Source organism: Branchiostoma floridae, chromosome 1 (genome assembly GCF_000003815.2).
Source record: "Branchiostoma floridae strain S238N-H82 chromosome 1, Bfl_VNyyK, whole genome shotgun sequence".
Lineage (NCBI taxonomy): Eukaryota > Metazoa > Chordata > Leptocardii > Amphioxiformes > Branchiostomatidae > Branchiostoma > Branchiostoma floridae.
In genome coordinates, this window is record NC_049979.1 from 5,627,862 (window position 1) to 5,649,606 (window position 21,745).

Below are 21,745 nucleotides of genomic sequence, written 5' to 3' on the forward strand. Positions count from 1 at the left end.
CGAACCACGAAGCCTGGTAGAGGCTAACCAAGGACGTTACATCAGGTCCTTGTTGGGACATAGCCGCCTACGCGCTTCGGAGTAATACGTAACAGAATATTAAAGCAGACCTCAACTCTCACGTGGGTCCAGGGTGGGTCGTCGACTCGTGCAACAGCTCCGTGTTTTATATCCAAATACTCTCAGACTTTTGTCAACTTACCGGTGCCAGAAGTAATATGTACGTATGTAGCCGAAGGTAGAAGTAGTAACTACATTTCTAACAATGAAACGATAGCACGATCTGTATATAATATATAATTGACGTCCTAAAATGAAAGGGGGAGGGGGGCGCGAATTAAGTTTGCTTGCTGTGGGACTATAATAATTTGTTGCATTATTTATGATAACAGTTAATCAACAACAACTTGAAGGTAATCTATAATTGCCAATAGGAAGCATCGTGTAGTCATCATTGATTTTGATGTGATAGACATTGTCACATTGTGCTACTTTTAGAATATTAAAGATTATGATATAACGTTAATGTTAATGTGGTATAAAGAAAATAGAGCTCAGTAGAGTTTCTTCGGTCAGGTAGGAAACGGCTGATTCCATTTTAGGCTGCTCTCCACTTTAATATTGCATCAAATGACATATTAAACATTTTATTAACTTATATTCCCAACAGTGGATGCCATGGCCTGGCTGAGGCCTTGGACGCCAGATCCGAAGATACCGGGTGTAGAGGATGACAGTTATGCAGCCTGCTTCTTTCAGAGGCTACAGGAATTCAGGTCAGAGGGTCACCTGGTGGACCTGACCCTGTGTGCTGAAGGGAAGGAGATCCCCTGTCATCGCCTGGTCCTGTCTGCCTGCACCGACTACTTCCATGCCATGTTCCGTGGAGGCCATCCTGAGAGTACAAGGGACAAAATAGAGATGTTAGGGTTGAACGGGGAGGCTCTAGAATTGTTGGTGAACTATGCCTACACATCCAATATCAACATCACCATGGACAATGTCCTGCCAATATTTGAAGCAGCCAACATGCTACAGGTCAAACCTGTCGAGGAAGCCTGTGAGAAGTTCTTGAAGGACAAGTTAAGGTCTGACACGTGTTTGAGAACCTGGGCACTGGCAGACAAGCTGTCGTACACATGTTTGTCTGCCATGGCAAGAAGCTATGCTCTGAAGAAGTTTGAAGCTGTATGCCGGACTGAGCAGTTCCTCGAGCTACCTGTGGACTATCTGAAGATGTACATAACAGATGATGGCCTTCACGTCAGGAATGAGGAACGTGTATTAGAGGCGATCATCCATTGGGCACTGCACGATCTTGAGGAACGACAAAGACATCTTGGAGAGATGTTGGCATGTGTTCGTTTCTCACATGTGAACCCGAGTTTAATCAAGGATGTTACTGAGACAGACCAGGTCCTGTCCGAAGTTCTTGGAATAGAGGAGCTGACTAAGGAGGATGGTAGACATGCAAGACCTCGCCAGATTCACCAAGAAGAAATTATAGTGCTTGGTGGTGCCACGGACAAGGGGGAGTCGATGGGACGGTGTGAGGTAGAAGCAAACCTCTTCATGTACAGACTTAATCTCCACGGTGATATCATTGACAAAAAGCCAATGCCACGATCCCTCAAACACACTGAGTCAAGTGCCGTCTGTGTTGTAAACAATGACATCATTCTGACGGGGGGTGGCGTGTCTCCATCTCAAGCTTACAGGTACAACTCTACCCAGAATTCTTGGACCAAGCTGGCATCTTTAAGAAAGAGAAGGGTGTGCCATGGAATGGCGGCTCTGCACGGGCAGGTGTACGTGGTTGGTGGGCAGGACCCGTTTGATGATGACAGGGAAGAACCGTTATCTTCTGTTGAACTGTACACGGAGGAGACAGGAACCTGGAAAAAGGTAAAACGACTGAAATTAGGTGTCAGGAACTTTGGCATAGCAGCATGTTGCAACAACATCTACGTGTTTGGTGGTGAGCTTGATTCTACAACTATCCAGTGCTACAACCCCAGCCACAATGAGTGGACGGTCAAGACGATGGAATTGCCAGAGCCAGCAATATGTGTTAGAGCGTGCCCAGTCAATGCAAAGATCTACTTGGTTGGTGGAAGCTTGTCCCGCGTCCTTCGCTACGATCCACAGCTTGACAGCTACGAGAGGATGAAGGCTGAACCACTGAAATCATGGGACCACAGCAGCGCCTTCGTGTGCGGCTCGGAGATCTACATCACTGGTGGCCTGAGCAAGTTGTTCCACCACTATCTCACTGTGCCCCATGCAAGGGTTCAGTGTTACGATATGAACAGTGATACCATGACCATGGGTTTTGTAAAAGATCTACCAATTCCACTATGCTCACACTATGCTGTAATCCTATCAAAATAGCTAAGCGGGCTTTTTAACAGCTGACCCAAGCATATGCTATTATGGTGCTGTAAACTTACACTGGAAGTGAATTTGGGAAGCAATTACATTGTATTATGACTTATCATTGAGAACTATTAGCGTTTCTATATTGCCATAGACATTGCAATGCTGGCTTTATTGTCTTACTATGCTATACTTGCCTGTATGTATATGTCTGTACCACAAAAAGGTGTTTCTGTTTTATGGCCCCTTTTGCTATAGATCAGACATAGATTTGTTTACACTAATAAGGGATTGTGTTTGTCATTGCTTTGGATATAAGTTATGTATGATAACTTACTAATACTGTTATTGTTAGCTTACCTTACCTTACTGTTATTGTTACTTGTATTGCCTGATCATGCCTGAGATGGCTTTTTAGCTCATCCTATGATCTTAAGATAAAGATTAAAGGTAGTGGAGACCTTGTATATGATAGATGTTTTGGTATTTTTCTCTGAATACATCTACAGCTATCACATGTTGAAAAGCGTTACTTGTTTAGGGATGAATGGTTGGATGTGTGGAATAGCTGAAAAAAAAAATTAACGGGTCTTAGTGCCATAGTGGCAAGTGTGAAGATGTTGACACACTGGCAGCACCAAATCCATATGTGTTTTTGGTAATCTCCAAGCAGATCCTACAATGGCATAAAATAGTACCAAACTGGCCAAGGAGTGTAGTCAGCCAAGAGGTGTACATTTGCCATGTAGAATCTGCCTCCAGTTGGCTTGAACAAAGGCTATTAACATCCAATTGTTTCCCATTTAAACTGTGTTTGCAGTGTAGGCGCTAATTGCCCTCCTTCCTGTTTGGTGCTAACTTCCAACTGGGACATGTGCTGGTCAAAGACTTTGTCTCAGTGTAAGTTGCTCGTAAAATCATTAGCACATGGCTACAGGGTGGGGCAGCAACACCATTGTTGAATAGAAATGCTCCTCCCTGTTTTAGTGCAGGCAGATCCCCGGTAGCCAAACACACTCCTAAGCCGGCTTCACTCCTCTTCCAGCTTTTGCTACCATAGGATCTGCTTGGAGATTATGTTTTTGGCACCTTTAGACAGATAAGCTGTGAGGCTCATGGGCATACCGAGTATCGAACTCAGGACCTACTGATTCTGATTCCAACGCTCTAGCCGTTGCGCCTCACAGGCAGGTTATTTGGAATATCTGATCATGATAAATATCAACACAATACATCCTGAGGTTCTTAAGTTGTGCCAAGGTTGGTTGTGCTGACCACAAATATCTGGAACAAGTAGGTTAGCTTCCTTGATCTGGAAGTACACATTCAGACAGAAAGACAGACACCAGAAACAACTTTCATGGTGATCAGTACTGCCAGGGACTGCTGTCATATCAGTGTTGAACAACCTCTAGCTGCCAGGGGCTGATTGGTCTCCTATCAGGGAAGGCTGTTCAGTTGGGCGGGCCTCAAAGGAGCGCGATGCAACACTGTCACATCGCAAATGCATTTAAAGGCACCCAGTCACCTAGCGAGTTGAATCTGATTCGCCCGTTCGCAAATCGAAATCTGATTCGATCAAGTGACAATATCTCTGGAAATGTTCGGGACTCATCGGTCATGTTCGAAAATTTGAAATAATGGCACGTGCAGTGCTCGGATTTTCAATGAGTTCTCATCACCCAACGATATCTCATCTTTGCTCAATGGAAGTCCATATGTAATGAGATAGTGTTATTTAACCTTATTCTGTGTAAAAATGACTTGAAAATTGAATGTGAAAAGACCAAAAAATCGCATTGCGTGCCTTTAAAGGCGCCCAGAGCAGTTTTTAGTGCATTAAAATAGGAAATATTCTGGATGAGACAATCGGTACGATATTGACATTTACTTCACCATTCTAGCACATTTGTATCACTATTTCGTACTTTCAACGTTTAAAAGGACGCAGAAACATGCCGCAAACGGCCCCCTTTGATTTATTATATCCTACAATAAATCAGCACAGGATTGAGCCACTAACGGTTTCCCGTCGGTACTTTTCGGAGATTTTCGAACGCATGAGGTCACCGAGCGAAGTGAATCTGATTCGCCCGTTCGCAAATCGAAACCATATTCGAACAAGTGACGACATCTCCGGAAGCATTCGGGATTCATTGGTCATGTTCGCGTGCGTTCCACAAATTTGAAATAATGACACGTGCAGCGCTCTGATTTTCAATGAGTTCTCACCACCCAGCGATGTCTCATCTTTGCTCAATAAAGGTCTATATGCATTGAGATAGTGTTACTCAAGCTTACAGTGTGTAAAAATGACGTGAAAAATTAAATTTGAAAAGACTAAAAAAACTGCTCTGGGCGTCTTTAAAAGGATCCACCCCTGAGGCGTCGCCATGAACGCCACGCCCACAAGGTATTAAACATTCCCATGATGCACCACTACCACAAGTTTTGAGAAGACAAAATGGCAGGAGTTGGGGTGAATGTGATGTTATTGGTCCAAACTTTACTTTACGCTGCCTGCGGTATCGCCAGCTTAGCCACGTCTATTCCAACCGGTATTGAAGAGGTATGAGACTCGTTTTGTCGTCCATGTAGTGAAAATAACGGTGTAAAATACAGGAGAGCACTGTTGTTCATCTAAAGTTAACGTGTCCACCAGCGCAAGTGTAAACACATTGGGCAGGAAGTTATTAGAAGGTGCTTACTCCTGAAGTTGCCGATAATTCGTTCAAGTTCATCAGCGAGACAACGACGAATAGTATCATGAGGTTATGTATATTGTTTTATGCAAGTGATGAGTGGTTCGAAGACGCCGGAAAAGCTAAAGGTCATTATCAAGAAGTCTGAGGGTGGTGGGCGGGTCAACAGGGTCAATGGACTGTTCCTAAGTGCCCGAGGGGCGTTGATCATTACTTAGGCCACACCAATTTTATTTGTTGCTTCTCGGATTCTGCTGTCCTATTTTTCCCAATTTGAAAAAAAAAATTGGCCACACCTCCCGTTGGCAAATTTACACTGCCTCAACTGACTCCCAATTTACTAATATGGGGCCTCAAGTAGATCACCTTTATCTGCGGGGTAACCTATATTTGTTGTGTTTTAATACCAACATGGTATTTAAGGCTATCAACTGGACGGACGGACGATGGTTTCAAGTTGCAATATGTTCAAAATATTGTAGTTTGAAACTAATGTCGGTCGACTTTATAAAATACCTTTTTCTAAAAAGCAACGGATATAGGTTACCCCATGGATAGAGGTGAACTAGCATTAAATTGGTGTGGCCTTATGATACAGGGATGGGCGAGATGTCTTTGACCAGCGTTGCATTTGATGAAACCACAAAGGACTAAATATCAACTAGAAAAAGAGATTAGGTAGAGATTAGGCCTGATGAATTGACTTGTACAGAGGTTGTGCAGAGGTAAGATAACTGTTAAATTGTTTGCTGGATATCACTTTTTTATACGTTAAGGACATAATACCACCCAGCATGTTGGAACAGTTCTCAATACCTGATATGTGTATTTGTATTGTCTTTTCTTTACAGGCCAACTTTGGATCCAATTGTATCTTGTATGGCAGCTTGAAATGGAAAAATGAAACGGCAAAAACATTTGAAGTGGCAAGCTTTGGTTCTCCCAGTTCCTGCCATTTTTGTATCTACCTGAGTGTGTTTACCCTGTTCTATGGACTGCTGGCTGCGGGTTACCATGGCTATGCCCTCTACAAACAGATAGACCCGTAGGTACCATGTTTGGGATATGGGGCAGTAATAATAGTCTATGTCATTACAACAGTTTACAAATTTGTAAAGATCATGTCATATTTAAGTGATTTGTCACTGTTTTTCCTGTCCAATATGTGAAATGTCCAATATGTCCAATATCTTTACCCACTGACTTCCCTTTCTTTTCTTATTTCTTTTTGTGCTCAAGTTCAAACAACCTGAGGTAAAATCAGGACTGATATTTTGGATGTCTCCTAGTGATTTTCTGTAGAACTGCAAGTTTGCTTCAGTTGTTTTGTCCATGCACCCTCTTTTGGTAAATGATTAATTTTCTCTGATGAGCTAACATTACTGATAACTACTAATCAGAATGAGAGTTGATGCATATTGTGTAGGGATTAGGTGAACAAAATTTGTATTAGAAAATAGGTTTTATGTTTCTTTTAAAGTTGTAGAGCATCTCCAGGCAGATATTGCTATGGCATAAGATAGTATCATAAGCTGGGAAGGAGTTTAGCCGGCTGGGGAGTTTCATTGGCCATGTAGCAAGATCTGCCTGGAGATTAGAGCACTTGACCCAGAAGTCATTTAATCCTCAAGAAAGCAAGAGAAGTTATTGAAATAATTGAACTGTAATATCCAACACAAAAATTGGACTCACCCAAACTTTTGACTGAACAGCACCAGTCTTTGTCAAGTGATAACAATCCACTGCAGTCGTGACGTCACGTTAAGCAGATAGAACATGTGACTCAGTAAGCAGTGGATCATAGGTTGCAGGAAGTCTATGGCGCCCACCGTCATGACAGTAGTCAATTGTTCATTCCTTGACAACGACTGGTGCTGTTCAGTCAAAAATTTGGGTGAGTCCAATTTTTATGTTGGATATTACAGTTAAATTACTTCAATAAAAACATAAATGACCTCTACCAACACAGATGAACTTTCAAGTTAAGTAGAAGAGTTTCTGTTTCCAGGGCAGAGATGTGGGTGATGCCAGTCATCCTGTGCAATGCAGGCCTGATGGCCCTGGTCTTCATCGCTGCCTGTGTCATGTCAGTGGGGTTCACCATGTGGTGTACCTCTCTCAGCAGCTTAGGGTTCAAGTATGTATACTAATAGTTCTATAACACTCGTTTGGTGTGTTCAATGTTCCATTTTACAGAGCCCTTCAAATAAGAGAAAAATTCGGTAGCCAAACACTCCTAGACCTACTCTCCAAGCAAAGGTTGAATCGCACAGATATAGTAGTAGTAGGAAAAATTACAGGGGCACTCTTCCTGTAATTTTTCCGACTACTACTATGTCTGCGCAATTCAACCTCTGCTTGGAGAGTACCTAGGCTGGCTTCACTCCTCTGGCAGCTTTTGATACCATCTTGTGCCACCGTAGGATCTGCTTGGAGATTAGAAATGACAGACTACACGTAACATTACTCCTAAATATAATCTTTTAGAATGAATGAATAATTATTGCTGTATAACATTGGAAAATGTGACCTAGATGATTAACAGGAAGTGAATTTTTTGTGGATTTTGTACAGATGTGTGGATGCACCAACTTTGGACTGGGGAACGTACAATGGTTCAACATTTTATACACACCTGGCAGCTGCACAGGTAAGACTCGAGGGAAAACTAGTTGTTGCTTCTTATACTTGGCACTAAACTTTCTCTATGAGTTACAGGAAAGTCTAAGTTATACTATTCTGTGTGACAAACTCTGCTGTCTCAATTGTGACTTGTTTCTCCATCAGCTGGCAACATTTGGCCAGATGATGGGTGAAACTTGAGGCTTAAGTAGGGTGTCGTTTGATTGCAGGGTGCCTTCTGGGTGACTTTCCTGATGTGGGGTGGCAATCTGGGGATGTCCCTCTGGAGATGGAGGCTAAACAGAAGAGCCCGGTCACAGGCGCAGATGCCTGCCACGGTGTCGGACAAGGCCCCTATCACAGACCATCCTGAATACGACCCCAGCGCCAGCAGAGTCATCTAACTGGAGATGATGGCAGAAATAGTGATCTCTCTCAATCTGGATCAAAGCTCTTTCAACTGACATCGTTTATGGATGCTAGGACGTAGGAGTTTTCTTTCACACAACCAGTTATTCTCACCTTGCTGACGTTTTGATGTCTGTCAGACATTTTCCTCAGAGCTTCTAACTGAAGTTCTGTGTCTTGCCGCTACATGTAGCCGATGTAGGTGGCGCTTTTGAGGTGAGAACACAATCGTAAAAGTGGCTGAGTTTGTATGTCAGCAAGGTGAGAATAACTGGTTGTGTAAAAGAAAACTCCAAGGTCCTATGATCTACCAACCTGATGAAATCATTTTTGGAAAGATTTTTGGATGCTCTATGCGTTATTAGTCAGTTAAAAAAAATCTACTATGGATTATCTGTAATCGACAAGATTGGCAGGTAGAAACCAATTACATTGTTGTACTATGTATGATCTTAATAAATGTACCACCACTATTACTACCTTGCCATGAACCACTTATGGACTGTACAGTCCCCATAAAACTGATTTTTTTCCTAAATCAATGTAAATAGCAAACTCAGATGATTTGTTTAATGGAAAAATCCTATCATTTACCACTTTTTTTTTTATTTTCACATTTGAACATCACCTATAAATGTATATTTTTTTGTAGCTAGGTTGTAGTGTACAAAAAGTACATAGTCTGAGACTATAGCTTGGTTCTATTGTAATGAAAACTATGTTGTAGAAAGGTAGAAAACATTTCTATCTTGGTATGTATGGTTTGGCAGAAGAAACCAACTGCAATGGAGAATATCCAAAACAATTTACTTATGATAATTGTAAATAAAATAATTGTAAGAAGACAACTTTATATGAAAATCATATGTTTATGTATATACTTCAAATGTCACTAATGTGACCAGTGTGTAATACCATACTTACTTACTTGATGAGGTATGCTCAACTGTATGTAGAGTGGTCTGCATCAAGGTAATGTCATCTCCACACCATCCAGTGCCATCCCTGGGGACTAGTCTCTACCAGACTCCCGGTCGCTGGAAAACCGTAGAAATGGAACAAATCGAGGAGTAAGCCATTTCTACCGTTTTCCAGTGACCCGGAGTCTGGTTGAGACTACCTGGGGACCCTGGGCTATCACTTCCGGGTCTTCCAGCTTCCATTTTTTTTAAATATTTTTATTTTTGAGCCTATGATCCCTCATTGACTACATTTCTTTTTCATCATGTGTGTGATGTGTACATCACACCAATTATGTAATTTTGGAATAAATAGAGACATGTACAATTTACATATGTCCTCTTTATTGCCATTTATAGTGAGGTTTTTGCACTGAAAAGATCATTGAGCATGTGAGGGATGTCACTCACTCACTTATTACTATCGGAGTTTATAGTTTCAGTTGTCCTCTGTATTGCTTGCACTGCAGATGTCAAGGTTTACGTGACGGAAACTTATTTGCATCGCACATGTATACTAAGTATCATGTACATTCAAGGAAAAATTCTTTGCATGGATTTGCCTTAATTAGCAGCAAAAAGACATACATGAACATCATAAAGGTTATGATTTTCAACTAATGAACTTGCAGAGATGCATTTACCCCAACTTTCTGGCAACCAAATTGCTGTTGCATCATTTTACTACAATGAATTTTGAGAATGAAGCTACCTGCAGAGCTGACTTCATGATTTTTCATAAATTGTTACAGAACTGTCACATCTTCAGTTGAATTCATCATATGAAAGAAAAAAAAACACCTTAGATAACCTCCACTGTACTGCCTAATAAGCATTCTTTTTAAATATACAATTTGTACGATGGACTGACGTTGCCAGCCACTTGCTAGCTTACCAGAGGCAGTGAAATATCATCTTAAAATTAATACTATATCTTCAAATTAAATTATGCAGAAGAAAGGCCCACAGTACATGTATTCACATTTCCTTGTTCATTTACACTTTATAATATTATACAAATTTAAAGCTGATATGCAATTATTTAACTTTCCCCCTGTGGCCTAACCCCATATCCAATACAAAGTTTTGTGCCAAAAGGCTCCCTCTGCAGTGAGGGGTTAAACAGAGCTTGAGAAATGCGTAAGATGAGCATGTTTTAAGGTGAGTTCATACTTGTGGAGCCTCTACCAGGCTCCACAGGTCGCTGAAAAAAAAGAAATTGGACAAATATAGCCAGATAACAAGCCAGAGGAGTTGGCTGATCGCCAAACATGCTCAACCCACAGCTAACTCTGCTGGCATGTAATATGTCTATATTTGTCCAATTTCTACTACTTTTCCAGCGACTTGTGGAGTCTGGTAGAGGCTAGGAATTCAACATGGACCTCATACAGACTAAAATACATGTGAACCCTAATCTCCAAGCAGATCCTACAACAGCATAAGTACCCAACTGGCCAAGGAGTGTAGTCAGCCAAAAGATGTCCATTTGCCCTATAGCCAAACACACTCCTAAGCCGGTTTCACTCCTCTGCCTGCTTTTGATACTATCTTATGCTACCAAAGGATCTGCTTGGAGGTGAACCTGGCTTAAGTGACAACAATGTGTTATTTTTAGTCTCCAAGCAGACCCTACGGTGCCTTAGAAATAGTATCAAAGCTGGCAAGTGCCCGTTTGACTCCCTTAGCCGGCTATCTCCCTTTGGCTGGCTATACTCCTTTGCCAGCTTTGATACTATCTCTTTAGGCACCTTTGGGTCTGGTGGGAGACTAACTATCTTATTCTACCGAAGGATCTGCTTGGAGATTAGTGAACCCGGCTTAAGTGACGACGTGTTATTTTCTCCTGACGTTCCTGAGCAGCTCCTGCTGCTGCCGTTCCTTCTGCCTCTTCTCCTCCCATCCCAGCAGCCACTTGTCGCAAATGCTCTTCACCGCAGACTGCCCGTGTCGCTCCGCCGTACCGGCGATCCGCCGGATGTCGTCCACACGCTCGCCACGCACCGCGATCAGGTATGCAGACTTCAGCTTTCCACACAGGATATAGGCGTTGATCTGGGGAGGGAGACAAGAAGTTTCAGTCAGGCTTAAGGCCACACACTTTAATTTGTTGGTTCACGGATTTTTAAAAGTGAAAATAAAGCGTGTGGACATCATAAATGCAACAGGCAGGGAGGAAAACTTAAATATGACTGTATTCACTTCGTGAAACAAATTGCACCAAGGCATACACCTGGTCTGCGGGCTTTGTTTTCATGTTGTTTTTCCAGTTAGGCATATTTTTTTCCACTTTTTGAAAATCTGTGAACCAACAAATTAAAGTGGTGTTGGCTATATGTGTTTTCCAAATTTCAAATTCTGAGTTACAAAATGCAAACAGAAAGTCATAGAGTACAAATATAAATACCTTGTTGGCATCACTTCTGATTCTCTTGATCAAGCTTTCAGCTTCCTTTGACTAATACAAAATAGATATACATAAATTGATATTAGATAATAGGAAAAACCAGAAATACTAAATTATAATACCAAGGAGGTTAAAGAACTCTTTCTTTAACCTCCTTGATAATACTTTGATTTTTACTATCAATAAGAGAACTACTAGTATTTGCATCCCGTATGATAATACATTTCCCATTTACAGCACCAAAACCTTTATGATAATAATAATGTTTGAGACAAATGACATATTGATGTGAAGGGATATTCAGCAGTGGAAGTGCGGTGTGAAGACTATCCAACTTCTGCCTACCCCTATGTCAGGGATCCCAGCAGCATCATAATCAAAATAATGGATACTACTACTACTACTTCTTCGGAATATTCAGACAGCAGATGACATGTCATCCTCCAGATTAAACTTTCCCATCCATACATGTAGATCCATATCTACATGGAATGATTTGTCAAACAATCATTATGTACAATCTGCTAGTAGGGAAAGGTTTAGGCAGGAGTCCCTTAAGACATATGGAAAATTCAACTTGATTAGACGAACTGTACAGTAAGTACATGTACATGTATGTGTTATGTTTGTATTTTTACATGTCGTGACATATCCAGGAAGCTCAGCTGAGTGCAATTTGTAAAATTTGTACGTCAGCTAATGGACTAATAAAGTACTGTAAATGCATTTAAGTTCGCGGGGATTTAATTTCGCGGTAGCGGGAAAAGGAAGTTTGTGGTAACACCATAGACTACAGTCTAATACCATAATAGAAAAATGTTCGCGGTGGTTTTGAGTTCGCGGTGAAGTGTATTAGAACATGAAGAACATTACTCCACCGCGAACATTTCTGCATTTCTGCAAAGGATCCCCAAAGGTACCTGTCCGGGGTCATCGGCCACCACTAAGAGACAAGCTCCGATGATCTCGTCCCAGCTCTGCTCGTCGGACAGCCCTGACTCCTCCACACACTGCAGCAGCTGGCTGATCTCCTTGTACTGCCTCTGTTTGGCCAGGGTCCTGCCAGCCTGGATGTACACCAGGGTGCCATTCAGGTGGAAGTCCTGTGGAAAAATAACAGTTACAATACATAGCTGGAGAACAAGTCTCAATAGGCGCCATTACCAGCTGTGGATTTCCTGGGGTTCATTTGTAGTAACTGTTGCTGTTTGGTCTACAGCTAGACGTTATATTGCGGGGAAATAGCTAGCCCGAAGAGTTTGTGAGCTCAAGGGTAGTCTTTTTGACAGCAATACCGCTTGATCACTTTTTGTAGTCATGGCCGAACCCTGCTCAATGTTTTGGGTAGATTTTCAGGCAAAATAATGCGCTCAATAAAATAGACGCCATTCCAATTATGGCAGCAATTTTGAATTCAAAGTATTTCAAGTTAGAGGGGAAAAACTAGCATTAAAGATGGTCTACTATAGTTTAATACAATGCTTTCAATAAGGGCAAGCCTGGTTTTGGTGCAATGACTCTGGACGGCTCCGGAAAATCCAAAATGGCCACCGTAACTGGAATGGGGTCCATTGTGACAAATTCCTCATCAATGTCTTATCAGCCAGAATATACATGTACATGTACAGTAAAACACCAATCAAGACTAGTAGACCTATGGTTTATTCTGTCACGAGCATCAAGAAGTGTGGACATGGTACACGTACCTGGATGATCCTGAAAGCAAGCCCAAACCCATCCTGGATGTGAGTTCCAGCAAGTAGGACCTGGAAAATATACCATATATAACATGTTTAACGCATTTCACAGGTATATATCATTCATAACTTCCTACTGTAACCCGTTTTACATACAATTTACATTGCTGCAGACCACAGTGAATATAGAGGATCTCTCTACAGATTGCTGGTTATTACAGGTTTGCAATAGCAAAAGCTGTCTTGGTTTCGCTGGTGTGTTCATGAGCGATTGTGTCTTAAGGGATTAATGCATGATGGGAAGGGTGTGGGTGTGGAATCTTGTTGTAGCGGACTTGTCGGAAATATATAGGGATGACAGCCGCACAACAATGAATGATTAGTCTGTTTAAGGTGGAATAGTGGTTTTGTATGCGATTTTGATGTGCTAACGATAAATAACTTTGGTGTGGCCTATAACTACATACAGAACACGTATGTCTCACCATGCATGCGACCTCAGACTTGATCTTGTTGTTACCGAAGAGTGAGGGGAGGCTTCCAGGACTGGCCACCTCCCCCGCCACACTGGGCGCGCCCTTTTGTGATAGGGTCGTACAACGGTGAAGGAACTTGGTCACGTCCGTCTGAAGGGTGATCGTGTTGATGTGTCTAAGAAAATGGTTTTGGACACAAGAAACTGTGAAACACATAGAACAGCGGTTTACATATAGGAGTTCTTAGCTACAATATGAGATGGCTATTAGTGATCATCATTATGACAGCTTCAAGGCAGGTTCCACAATGGAAGAAGTGAAAAGTCTGGCTTAACACAACTGATAGTGAAGCACCAAACACATTACCACACCAAAGACTCTTAAAAATGAATAGTTCAAAATTCTTTCTCTACTAAGAGGAAGAGTATGGAAGCTAAACACTTCACTACCACTGGACTAGCCCCCTGCTGTAGTGACCTATGTGTGACCCTAGGGCTTTAAAACAGATGGGTGCCAAGCCTATACACAACACAATGTGATGTATGGCAACTTAAGCTTTAGCGAACACATTATGACACTATATGTTAGTTGTCTAACCTGTTCAGCTCTGGTCTGCTCATGGCCATTTTCATACTTGGTTCTTTACTGTCCTCCCCCCAGCCAGCTGACTGTCCTGTCAGCACAGGGCTGTGGCCGCCAGCTGTCTTGCTGCCCATGCTGTCACTGTGCTGTTCCTCTAGGACATTTGTAAGGTGCTGCTTGGCACTGGCTAAGTGATGCAGCCTGTCGAACAGCTCAGTGTAGGTACTGGCTCTGGCTGAGAAGAACCTGATGCAGGTCATGGCAGCTCGTACATAGTCCTGTGGAACAAAAATTAATGATGTGGGAACACTTCAGAAACACCTGACAGAATAAAGAGACTCTATTAACTCTATGAAATGAAAATGAATGAAACACAACCATTGCTTTATTCTCACCAACATTTTGGTGACTGTCTGCCACCTTCTTCAGGGCAATTCTGACTGGTTCACATTGTACTGCAGGACAGGTGCAACCTGTACTTTTCTATATGCCATTTTTGGGGGATTGTCAAGATTTTACTGTAAATTGAGTCGGGTAAAACCCATCCTCCTACGCAGGACATCCAACGGCGAAACCGCCTGTCTGGATGTACCCTGCTTTCTCAACCGTCACCCTTAGTTCCTGACCGCCCTGCTTATGAATATTAATGAGCTTACCCTTATATATGCGAGACCCCTTTTGAAAACTGAAAGGCCTATTCTCTGATTGGCTGACAGCTGGTCTGGGGGGACATCCACAGGAACTAAGAATGACGGTTGAGAAAGCAGGGTACATCCAGACAGGCGTTTTCACCGTTGGTCATGTCCCTGCATACGAGGATGGTAAAACTCACCTTCATGAATATCTGAAACTGGTACAAGCTGTAGTTGCGATTGTTCTTGTTGAGGTGACGACAGGCAGCAGTTAGGTAAGTGGCCCACTTGGTCAGGGTGGGATCAAACATCACCATCTGGTCCTGCAGCTTGGGCAGCTGGGCTCGACTCAGGCAGGGAACCAGCAGACCCTCGATGAACACTTCTGGAGAGCAGTGCTGTTGATGGAAACACAGGGCCGTTACTACAGTAACTCTTTGTTACGTTAACTCAGAGAATGTACTTGAAGCAGGTATACTTTACACTGGTTAAAGAGGGCAGCTTAACATTAGGGTCCTTCAGTGTAATATAACCAGATGCTGTTGCGCTGTATGCCTACGAAGCTGGTTATTTACGCCAAAGGGGGATTATGCTAGCAAAATAGATACAGATAAGGATACAGCATTACAATGGGAACAGACTTCATCAATTTATTATTAGCTACCAAATCTAAAGATCATTTTGCACACAGGAGTAACCACTGCTAACACAAATGCATCTTGGAGACAATTTTCAGCAGCCAACCTTGTCCAGAATGTATTTGACAGCCTTGGGCAGCTTGTTACAGCTGTAGTAGAAGTTGATGAGGTCCAGGTGCGTCCCGTATGTCCGCAGGTAGTACAGACATTCCTGGAACATCTGGTCAGACAGCTGAGAGGCCCTGTCGCGTCCAGACAGACCCTGCAGGGGACAACAGGCAATTCTCACAATTTTGCTGCAATTCTAAATATACAAGTTCACAAGAATTAATACCACATGTTAGAGTCCATTATGTCTATGGAATATATTCACTGATAAAAGCCGCACTATTTCTAAAGAGACAGTAACAAGTCTAGTCAAGTCAAGTTTATTGCACAACAATTGCAACAGGTACAATGTATGGCAAATAACATGTATCATTAACAGCTACAAACTATCTACAATTTAGTGTAATAACCTAACATCATTAACATTAGGACCAGTTGCCTTTTCACTGTAATTAAAACCAACACATGAAGCTACTGACCAGATAGGGGTTCTTGACAAGGTCCCTGCTTGGAGCCAGAGTGGCAGTGGAGGTGGACTCCAGGCACTGAAGAATCCCTGTCAGCATCTTGGAGCTATGGCTGATCATATTCACATCTGAGGGGGGCTGTAGAAACAAGGAATAAAGCAAAAAAAATTCAATAAAAACTGCCAGAAAGCTGGACAGATTGAACCAGTGTTCTAGCCAGCCTGATTTTTTTTCTGTCCCCTGGAATTTGAATTTGAAAATTCTGTGGAGCACTGAAGGCGCAACGATCCTACGTGGTCTGGGGGCATGCTCCCTCTATAAAAATTTTGACCCTCTGATATGCTATTTCCTGCATTTTGAGGGGCAAATTTTGCGGGTAGATTCTGCTTGGTTCACCGGCATCTGTTTTAATATCTTAACATGCCCAGATTTTTGTCATAGAGGACGGAATGGGGAAAGTTTTTTGTCCGTCCCCAGCATTAAAATTCTGTCAAAGGACGGAAGGATGGATGCTGGCTAGAACCCTGGACTCAACCATGACTATAACATAAAAAATTGGAATGGTGCAGACACCCTGACACTCTTCTCATAATTACCTTCAAACACCTGCTGAATTTCTCCCTTGCACCTTGGTAGTTTCCTGTCCTGAGGTAGGCCATGCCCCAGGCCGCCCACACGCCTGCAGAGTCCAGCCCACATTTAGTGGAGAAGTCCATGGCCAAGTCCAGGCGCTCGTCCTCGATCAACCTGTCCCTCAGCCGCCTGGAGGGTCAGGGATCAGATCAGGATCAGATTGAAAGTTTACAACTGTCAGTCAACACAGCAAGTTGCTCACCCCGAATTTTTGGTCGCACATCCGTCGCACGTTAAAGAACCCACTGCACTTAAGTTATTGAAAAGAGTAGGGGTCCTTCCTGGTGTGAGCGGAACAAACCTTACAGTCTGGTCTCTGGGTTGACATCATGCAAAGGTGATGATCACCTGTTATGTCAATCCTTCCATAAATGTGGTGAAACTGAACATATGAAAATAAATACAGTATAATGCAGAGCTTACATTCTCTTGCAAATGCTACTTCTAGAGTCATTTTTACTTTAGAAGCCTTGAAAATGTTTGAGATCTCAAATCAAACAGTCTCATAACTGGCCTTATAATAATTACCTAGCCTTGTCCTTAGACTGTAGCTCCTGTATGGACGGCAGGCCATGGAAGTGTGCCTTAGCCAGCATCTTCAGCACATCCACATGGCTCAGGTATGTGTCGCACAGCTCTATTCCAGAGCTCTCCCCCGCCTTCATAAACTTCATCTTGGCATTGAACAGCAGGTACCGCAGCATGCTGCAATAGTGACAATACACATCCTTAGCCCCTCTCATAGCAACGATATCTGAATTTGGAAATTGTTCCAGTTGTAGAAGGCTGATTAAGGCCACAGCAATTAGATTTCAGGGATCAGCACGCTCATTAATTTTCACCTGATTTCAGAAAAAACAAGAGTTCAGAGACCTCATACCTGCATGAAATATTTAGTTTTTTGTAAATTTATTGTTTTATCTTAACACACCACACTACCAGCAGACTAGCCCCATGCTGTAGTGGCTTGCACAAATGTGTGGCCCAAGGGCTAAAGAAATGGAGATGGGCACCACCCTACGCATCTGTTACAGATATGTGGGCAACTTTAACTTAAGTTTCAACCTTATAATGAGACTTGAGTCCACATCAGGATAGTTGAGGTTGAGAGACAGGGCGTGGCTGAGCTGCACCATCTGCTGTCCTGCAGCGCGGTCATCACTGTGGAGGTTCAGCAGGGACACGCACAGGGACGTGTTGGGGGCCTGCAGGGGACGGGACATCATGTGTTTATTTTCTTTTACCACCTGACTGCAGTGTTCCTGTCCTCCTCTTACTCCTTCTAACCTGGCCTTATTTCTTCACAAATGTTCAATATCACTGTGATAGCTTTCCCAACATGAATGTACCAATGCCTCATAGTGTGTACCTGTTCATAGTACATGTAGAACTCCTCCCTGGCTGCAGTGTTCCTGTCCCCCTCTAGCTTCTTCTAACCTGTACTTATTCCTTCACAAATGTTGATGTCATGACAATATCACTGAGATAATTTTCCCAACATGAATGAACCAATAAACCAGTGCCTTGTAGTCTGCACCTGTTCATAGTACATGTAGAACTCCTCCCTGACTGCAGTATTCCTGTCCTCTTTTAACTCCTTCTAACCTGAACGTATTCCTTCATGTGGATTTCAAGACCATATTACTGTGTTAACTTTCACAACACGAATGAACCAATAGACCAGTGACTTGTAGTGTATACTAGCCTGACTAAAATCGTGCCCCTAGCAGCCGGCCCTACAATTGCCGCCACCCTAGGGGAGGGGTGTAATTAACCCCAGCCAGCAAGAGATTGTGTAAACACAGGCTATAGTGTGTACCTGTTCATAATAGAACTCATCCCTGACTGCAGTGTTCCTGTCCTCCTCTAACTCCAGCCTCCAGCTCCATTGCTGGTCCAGCTGCTCCTGGTGGATGTCTGGCTCCAGCGCCTCGCTGGTGGCACTGCCAGCACCGCTGGCCACAGGGCTGGCACTGATACCTAGGGTGTAGTTATAGGTACAGTCAAACCTGTATTATCTGTATCTGTATCAATACAGCTGGTATAACTAAGCTGCTATGAGTGGCCGCTATAGACAGGTTTGACTATAGTGGTAAATAAGTTATCCCTTTTGAACAGCTTGGCTACACCCCTTTGAAAACCATTGCTAAAATGTCTCTTTTAGATTAGAAAAAAAATCTTTATGTATACAACACACCTGCATTATGTACATGTGGTAAAAAGCTGTTCCATTGTTGCAAAGAAACTGATTTTTTATATTCCTTTATACACCTTTATGACCAGAGCAATGTCCGCGTGGGTAGAATGTTCGCCTTTCATTTGGTAGGTCGTGAGTTCGATTCCCGGCCGAGTCATACCAAAGACTTTAAAAATGGTACATGCTGCTTTCTATGCTTAGCACTCAGCACTAATGAGGAAGAGTATGGGACTTAAACACACATCACTACCAGTGGGCCAGCCCCCTGCTGTAGTGGCTTGCACAAATGTGTGGCCAAAGGGCTACAGAAATGGAGATGGGCACCACGTCCCTATACATCTGCACAGATGTACGAGTAATTTTAACTTTAACTCTATGACAATGGATTGTATCTAGTACCTGCTAGTCTGGCCTTCAGTCTGTCCTCCAACTGTGGACTGGAGGGGCGGGATCTGTACAGATGGAGAAGTGAACTGTTTAGTATGCATGCACTTTTCAAAACACAAAATACTACAATATTTCCATTTACAAGGACTGAAATGCGTTCAAAATTTCCTGAATTTGAACTGTTGTTACCGATTTTTTTGCCTGCACAAACCCAACCTTTCCGTGGTGCTGAAATGCTTTCCAATGAACATATTTGTTGACAATGAATTACATGCATGTACAATCAATGGAAGTAGTCTTATTGTTTGCCATAGAGAACTCTTAGAATTTGTCAGGTCAGGTAGGAACAAGGTAGTTCCATTTTGGGCCGGGACCCCCGTTTCACTTTTCTCCCGAAAGACGATTATCATAGCAATCCCTTACAACGTGTCCGAGCCAAGCCGACCATGGGATTGAACTCAGGCCCACAGATCGATTTAACTTACCTTCCCCTGTAGAATTGCTCATAGCACTCCGCACATATCCTGACAGGGATGTCCCCATAGCCAGCCACCAGCACCTTGTGGCCGGAGCAGCTGTAACACACCACCCTGCCACATCTCCGGCAGTGATGCCGACGGTTAAACTGGAAACGGGCAACAGAAAAAAAAAAAATGTAGATCACTTCAGAGTCAAAAGAGAGAGCACCTCATCAGTGAAAGTATTGAGGAGTGAATGTTTATAATGTATAGTCACAAGGAAATGTTTCTGACATCCATGTAAAAAGATATGCCAAAAAGTAGTTACTCAAGCAACTGGATGTGATTTTGGAAATGGTCAGACAATTTAGCATCCACTATCTTTCGTCAGTGACACTGAAGTGATCAGGGAGAAACTGGTATTTTATACCCTAACTATGAATGCAAAAGAGCTGAAGGCAAGTGTGTCCACCTACCATCCCAAACTGCTCAAACTTGTAGACCATGCAGCGTGTTGAATCAACACCATATGTTGTTGGTTCAAATTCTGACCAATCAGAAGGAGCAATACACACCAGGCTGGCTATGTGTTACAGCATCATAACCAACATTGAACGGGGCCTTCTGATTGGTCTGCGGCGCCTGGCTATATGATAATTTCGAATTTATATAGTCACAAGGAAACGTTTCTGATACAGAAAGTGAGAAAGTGTGTCCACCCGCCACCTACCATCCCAAACTGCTCAAACTTGCAGACCATGCAGTGTGTGACATCCTCATCGGGGACCCACTGAGCCCTGTTGGGAGGAGCTTCAGGCAGGATGTAGCCTGAAGCCGCCATGACTCCCACGTGGGTTTTAACTTTCCTGCTGGGAACAGGACTCTTCTGTCCAACGCTCGAGCTGAGGAGGCTGGCTGAGCTCCTACCACTGGCACTGGTGCTGTACAGGCTGCTGCTGTCACCTACACAAGCACAAACAGAAAAACACACAGGAATGTTGCAATGCAGAACAAAGCTCATAATGACTGTTAGGACTGTAAACGCATTTAAGTTTGCGGGGATTTAAATTTGCGGTAGCAGGAAAATGGAGTGTTCACTGTGGTTTTAAATTTGCAGTAGCGCCATAGACTGTAGTCACATACTTAAATGGAAAAAATGTTTGTGGTGGTTTTAAGTTTGCGGTAAAGTGGCCAACGCAAAAAACGTGAACATGAAACTACTGCAAACACTTCTGCATTTACAGTATGTTGACATTGTACTTTATGTAACATCTGTTAATACAATATGTTAAAGCATTGGGACTGACAGTGTAAATTCACTTAGAATATGAAGACATTTAGCTTATGCCAGAATTGCAACACAATGACAACATTTCAAGCATGCAATGATTAAAATGACAAGACAACAGAAAGCCAATTGCAAAGTGTGGTAATATTTGTCACAGGCATGCAGACTTGACAAAAGGTGCAATACAAGTTTTGGAAATTGATAATGGAAACAAGTTCACAAGTACACAACATTCAGGCATGTGACAGAATACTGTAAATGCAAAAATGTTCGCGGTGGTTTCATGTTCGCTGTTTTTGCTGTGACCACTTCACCGTGAACTTAAAACCACCGTGAACATTTTTCCAATGATTACAGTATGAGACTGCAGTCTATGGCGCTACCGCAAACTTAAACCCACAGCGAACACTCCATTTTCCTGCTAACATGAAAGTAAATCCCCATGAACTTAAATGCATTTACAGTATTCTAATCTTTTTGTTTACAAGGACTGAAATGAGATCAAAATTATCTGAATTCGAACTGTTGTTGTTGTATTTTTTGCCTGCATAAACCAAACCTTTCCGTGGTGCTGAAATGCTTTCCAACGAACCTATTTGTTGACAATGAACAACATGCATGTACAATCAATGTTTGCATTTGAATTTACAGTCACTTTGTCTGAAGGCCCGTGGCGAATCAAATTTTCTCCGAGTCTCATAGAACATT

General features: G+C 42.6%; 3 protein-coding genes across 3 annotated transcripts in view; 2 read left to right on the plus strand and 1 right to left on the minus strand.

Moving 5' to 3' along the window:
* Nucleotides 1–107: 107 nt before the first annotated feature.
* LOC118421831 (kelch-like protein 24) lies at nucleotides 108–2,884 on the plus strand. The gene is made up of 2 exons (XM_035829336.1): nucleotides 108–133; nucleotides 671–2,884. The coding sequence occupies exon 2, from the start codon at nucleotides 679–681 to the stop codon at nucleotides 2,389–2,391; it is 1,713 nt and encodes a 570-aa protein (XP_035685229.1). The 5' UTR covers nucleotides 108–133; nucleotides 671–678; the 3' UTR covers nucleotides 2,392–2,884.
* A 1,911-nt stretch (nucleotides 2,885–4,795) lies between these two features.
* Nucleotides 4,796–9,399, plus strand: LOC118413415 (transmembrane protein 179B-like). Its single transcript, XM_035816787.1, has 5 exons — nucleotides 4,796–4,945; nucleotides 5,930–6,123; nucleotides 7,087–7,215; nucleotides 7,653–7,728; nucleotides 7,931–9,399. Exons 1-5 carry the CDS (start codon nucleotides 4,841–4,843, stop codon nucleotides 8,102–8,104), a joined length of 678 nt encoding a protein of 225 aa, XP_035672680.1. The 5' UTR covers nucleotides 4,796–4,840; the 3' UTR covers nucleotides 8,105–9,399.
* A 1,468-nt stretch (nucleotides 9,400–10,867) lies between these two features.
* Nucleotides 10,868–21,745, minus strand: part of LOC118424780 (zinc finger FYVE domain-containing protein 26-like) — a 42,850-nt gene continuing 31,972 nt past the window's right edge. The window contains exons 33-48 of the mRNA XM_035833513.1: nucleotides 20,480–20,712; nucleotides 19,777–19,916; nucleotides 19,304–19,356; nucleotides 18,527–18,687; nucleotides 17,773–17,912; nucleotides 17,236–17,412; nucleotides 16,671–16,836; nucleotides 16,087–16,212; nucleotides 15,606–15,761; nucleotides 15,062–15,259; nucleotides 14,245–14,507; nucleotides 13,657–13,822; nucleotides 13,181–13,240; nucleotides 12,395–12,577; nucleotides 11,475–11,525; nucleotides 10,868–11,122 (exon numbers count right to left, since the gene is read on the minus strand). Coding sequence (XP_035689406.1) covers nucleotides 10,904–11,122; nucleotides 11,475–11,525; nucleotides 12,395–12,577; nucleotides 13,181–13,240; nucleotides 13,657–13,822; nucleotides 14,245–14,507; nucleotides 15,062–15,259; nucleotides 15,606–15,761; nucleotides 16,087–16,212; nucleotides 16,671–16,836; nucleotides 17,236–17,412; nucleotides 17,773–17,912; nucleotides 18,527–18,687; nucleotides 19,304–19,356; nucleotides 19,777–19,916; nucleotides 20,480–20,712 — 2,492 coding nt within the window. The 3' untranslated portion in view covers nucleotides 10,868–10,903. The remainder of the gene's footprint in view (nucleotides 11,123–11,474; nucleotides 11,526–12,394; nucleotides 12,578–13,180; nucleotides 13,241–13,656; nucleotides 13,823–14,244; nucleotides 14,508–15,061; nucleotides 15,260–15,605; nucleotides 15,762–16,086; nucleotides 16,213–16,670; nucleotides 16,837–17,235; nucleotides 17,413–17,772; nucleotides 17,913–18,526; nucleotides 18,688–19,303; nucleotides 19,357–19,776; nucleotides 19,917–20,479; nucleotides 20,713–21,745) is intronic.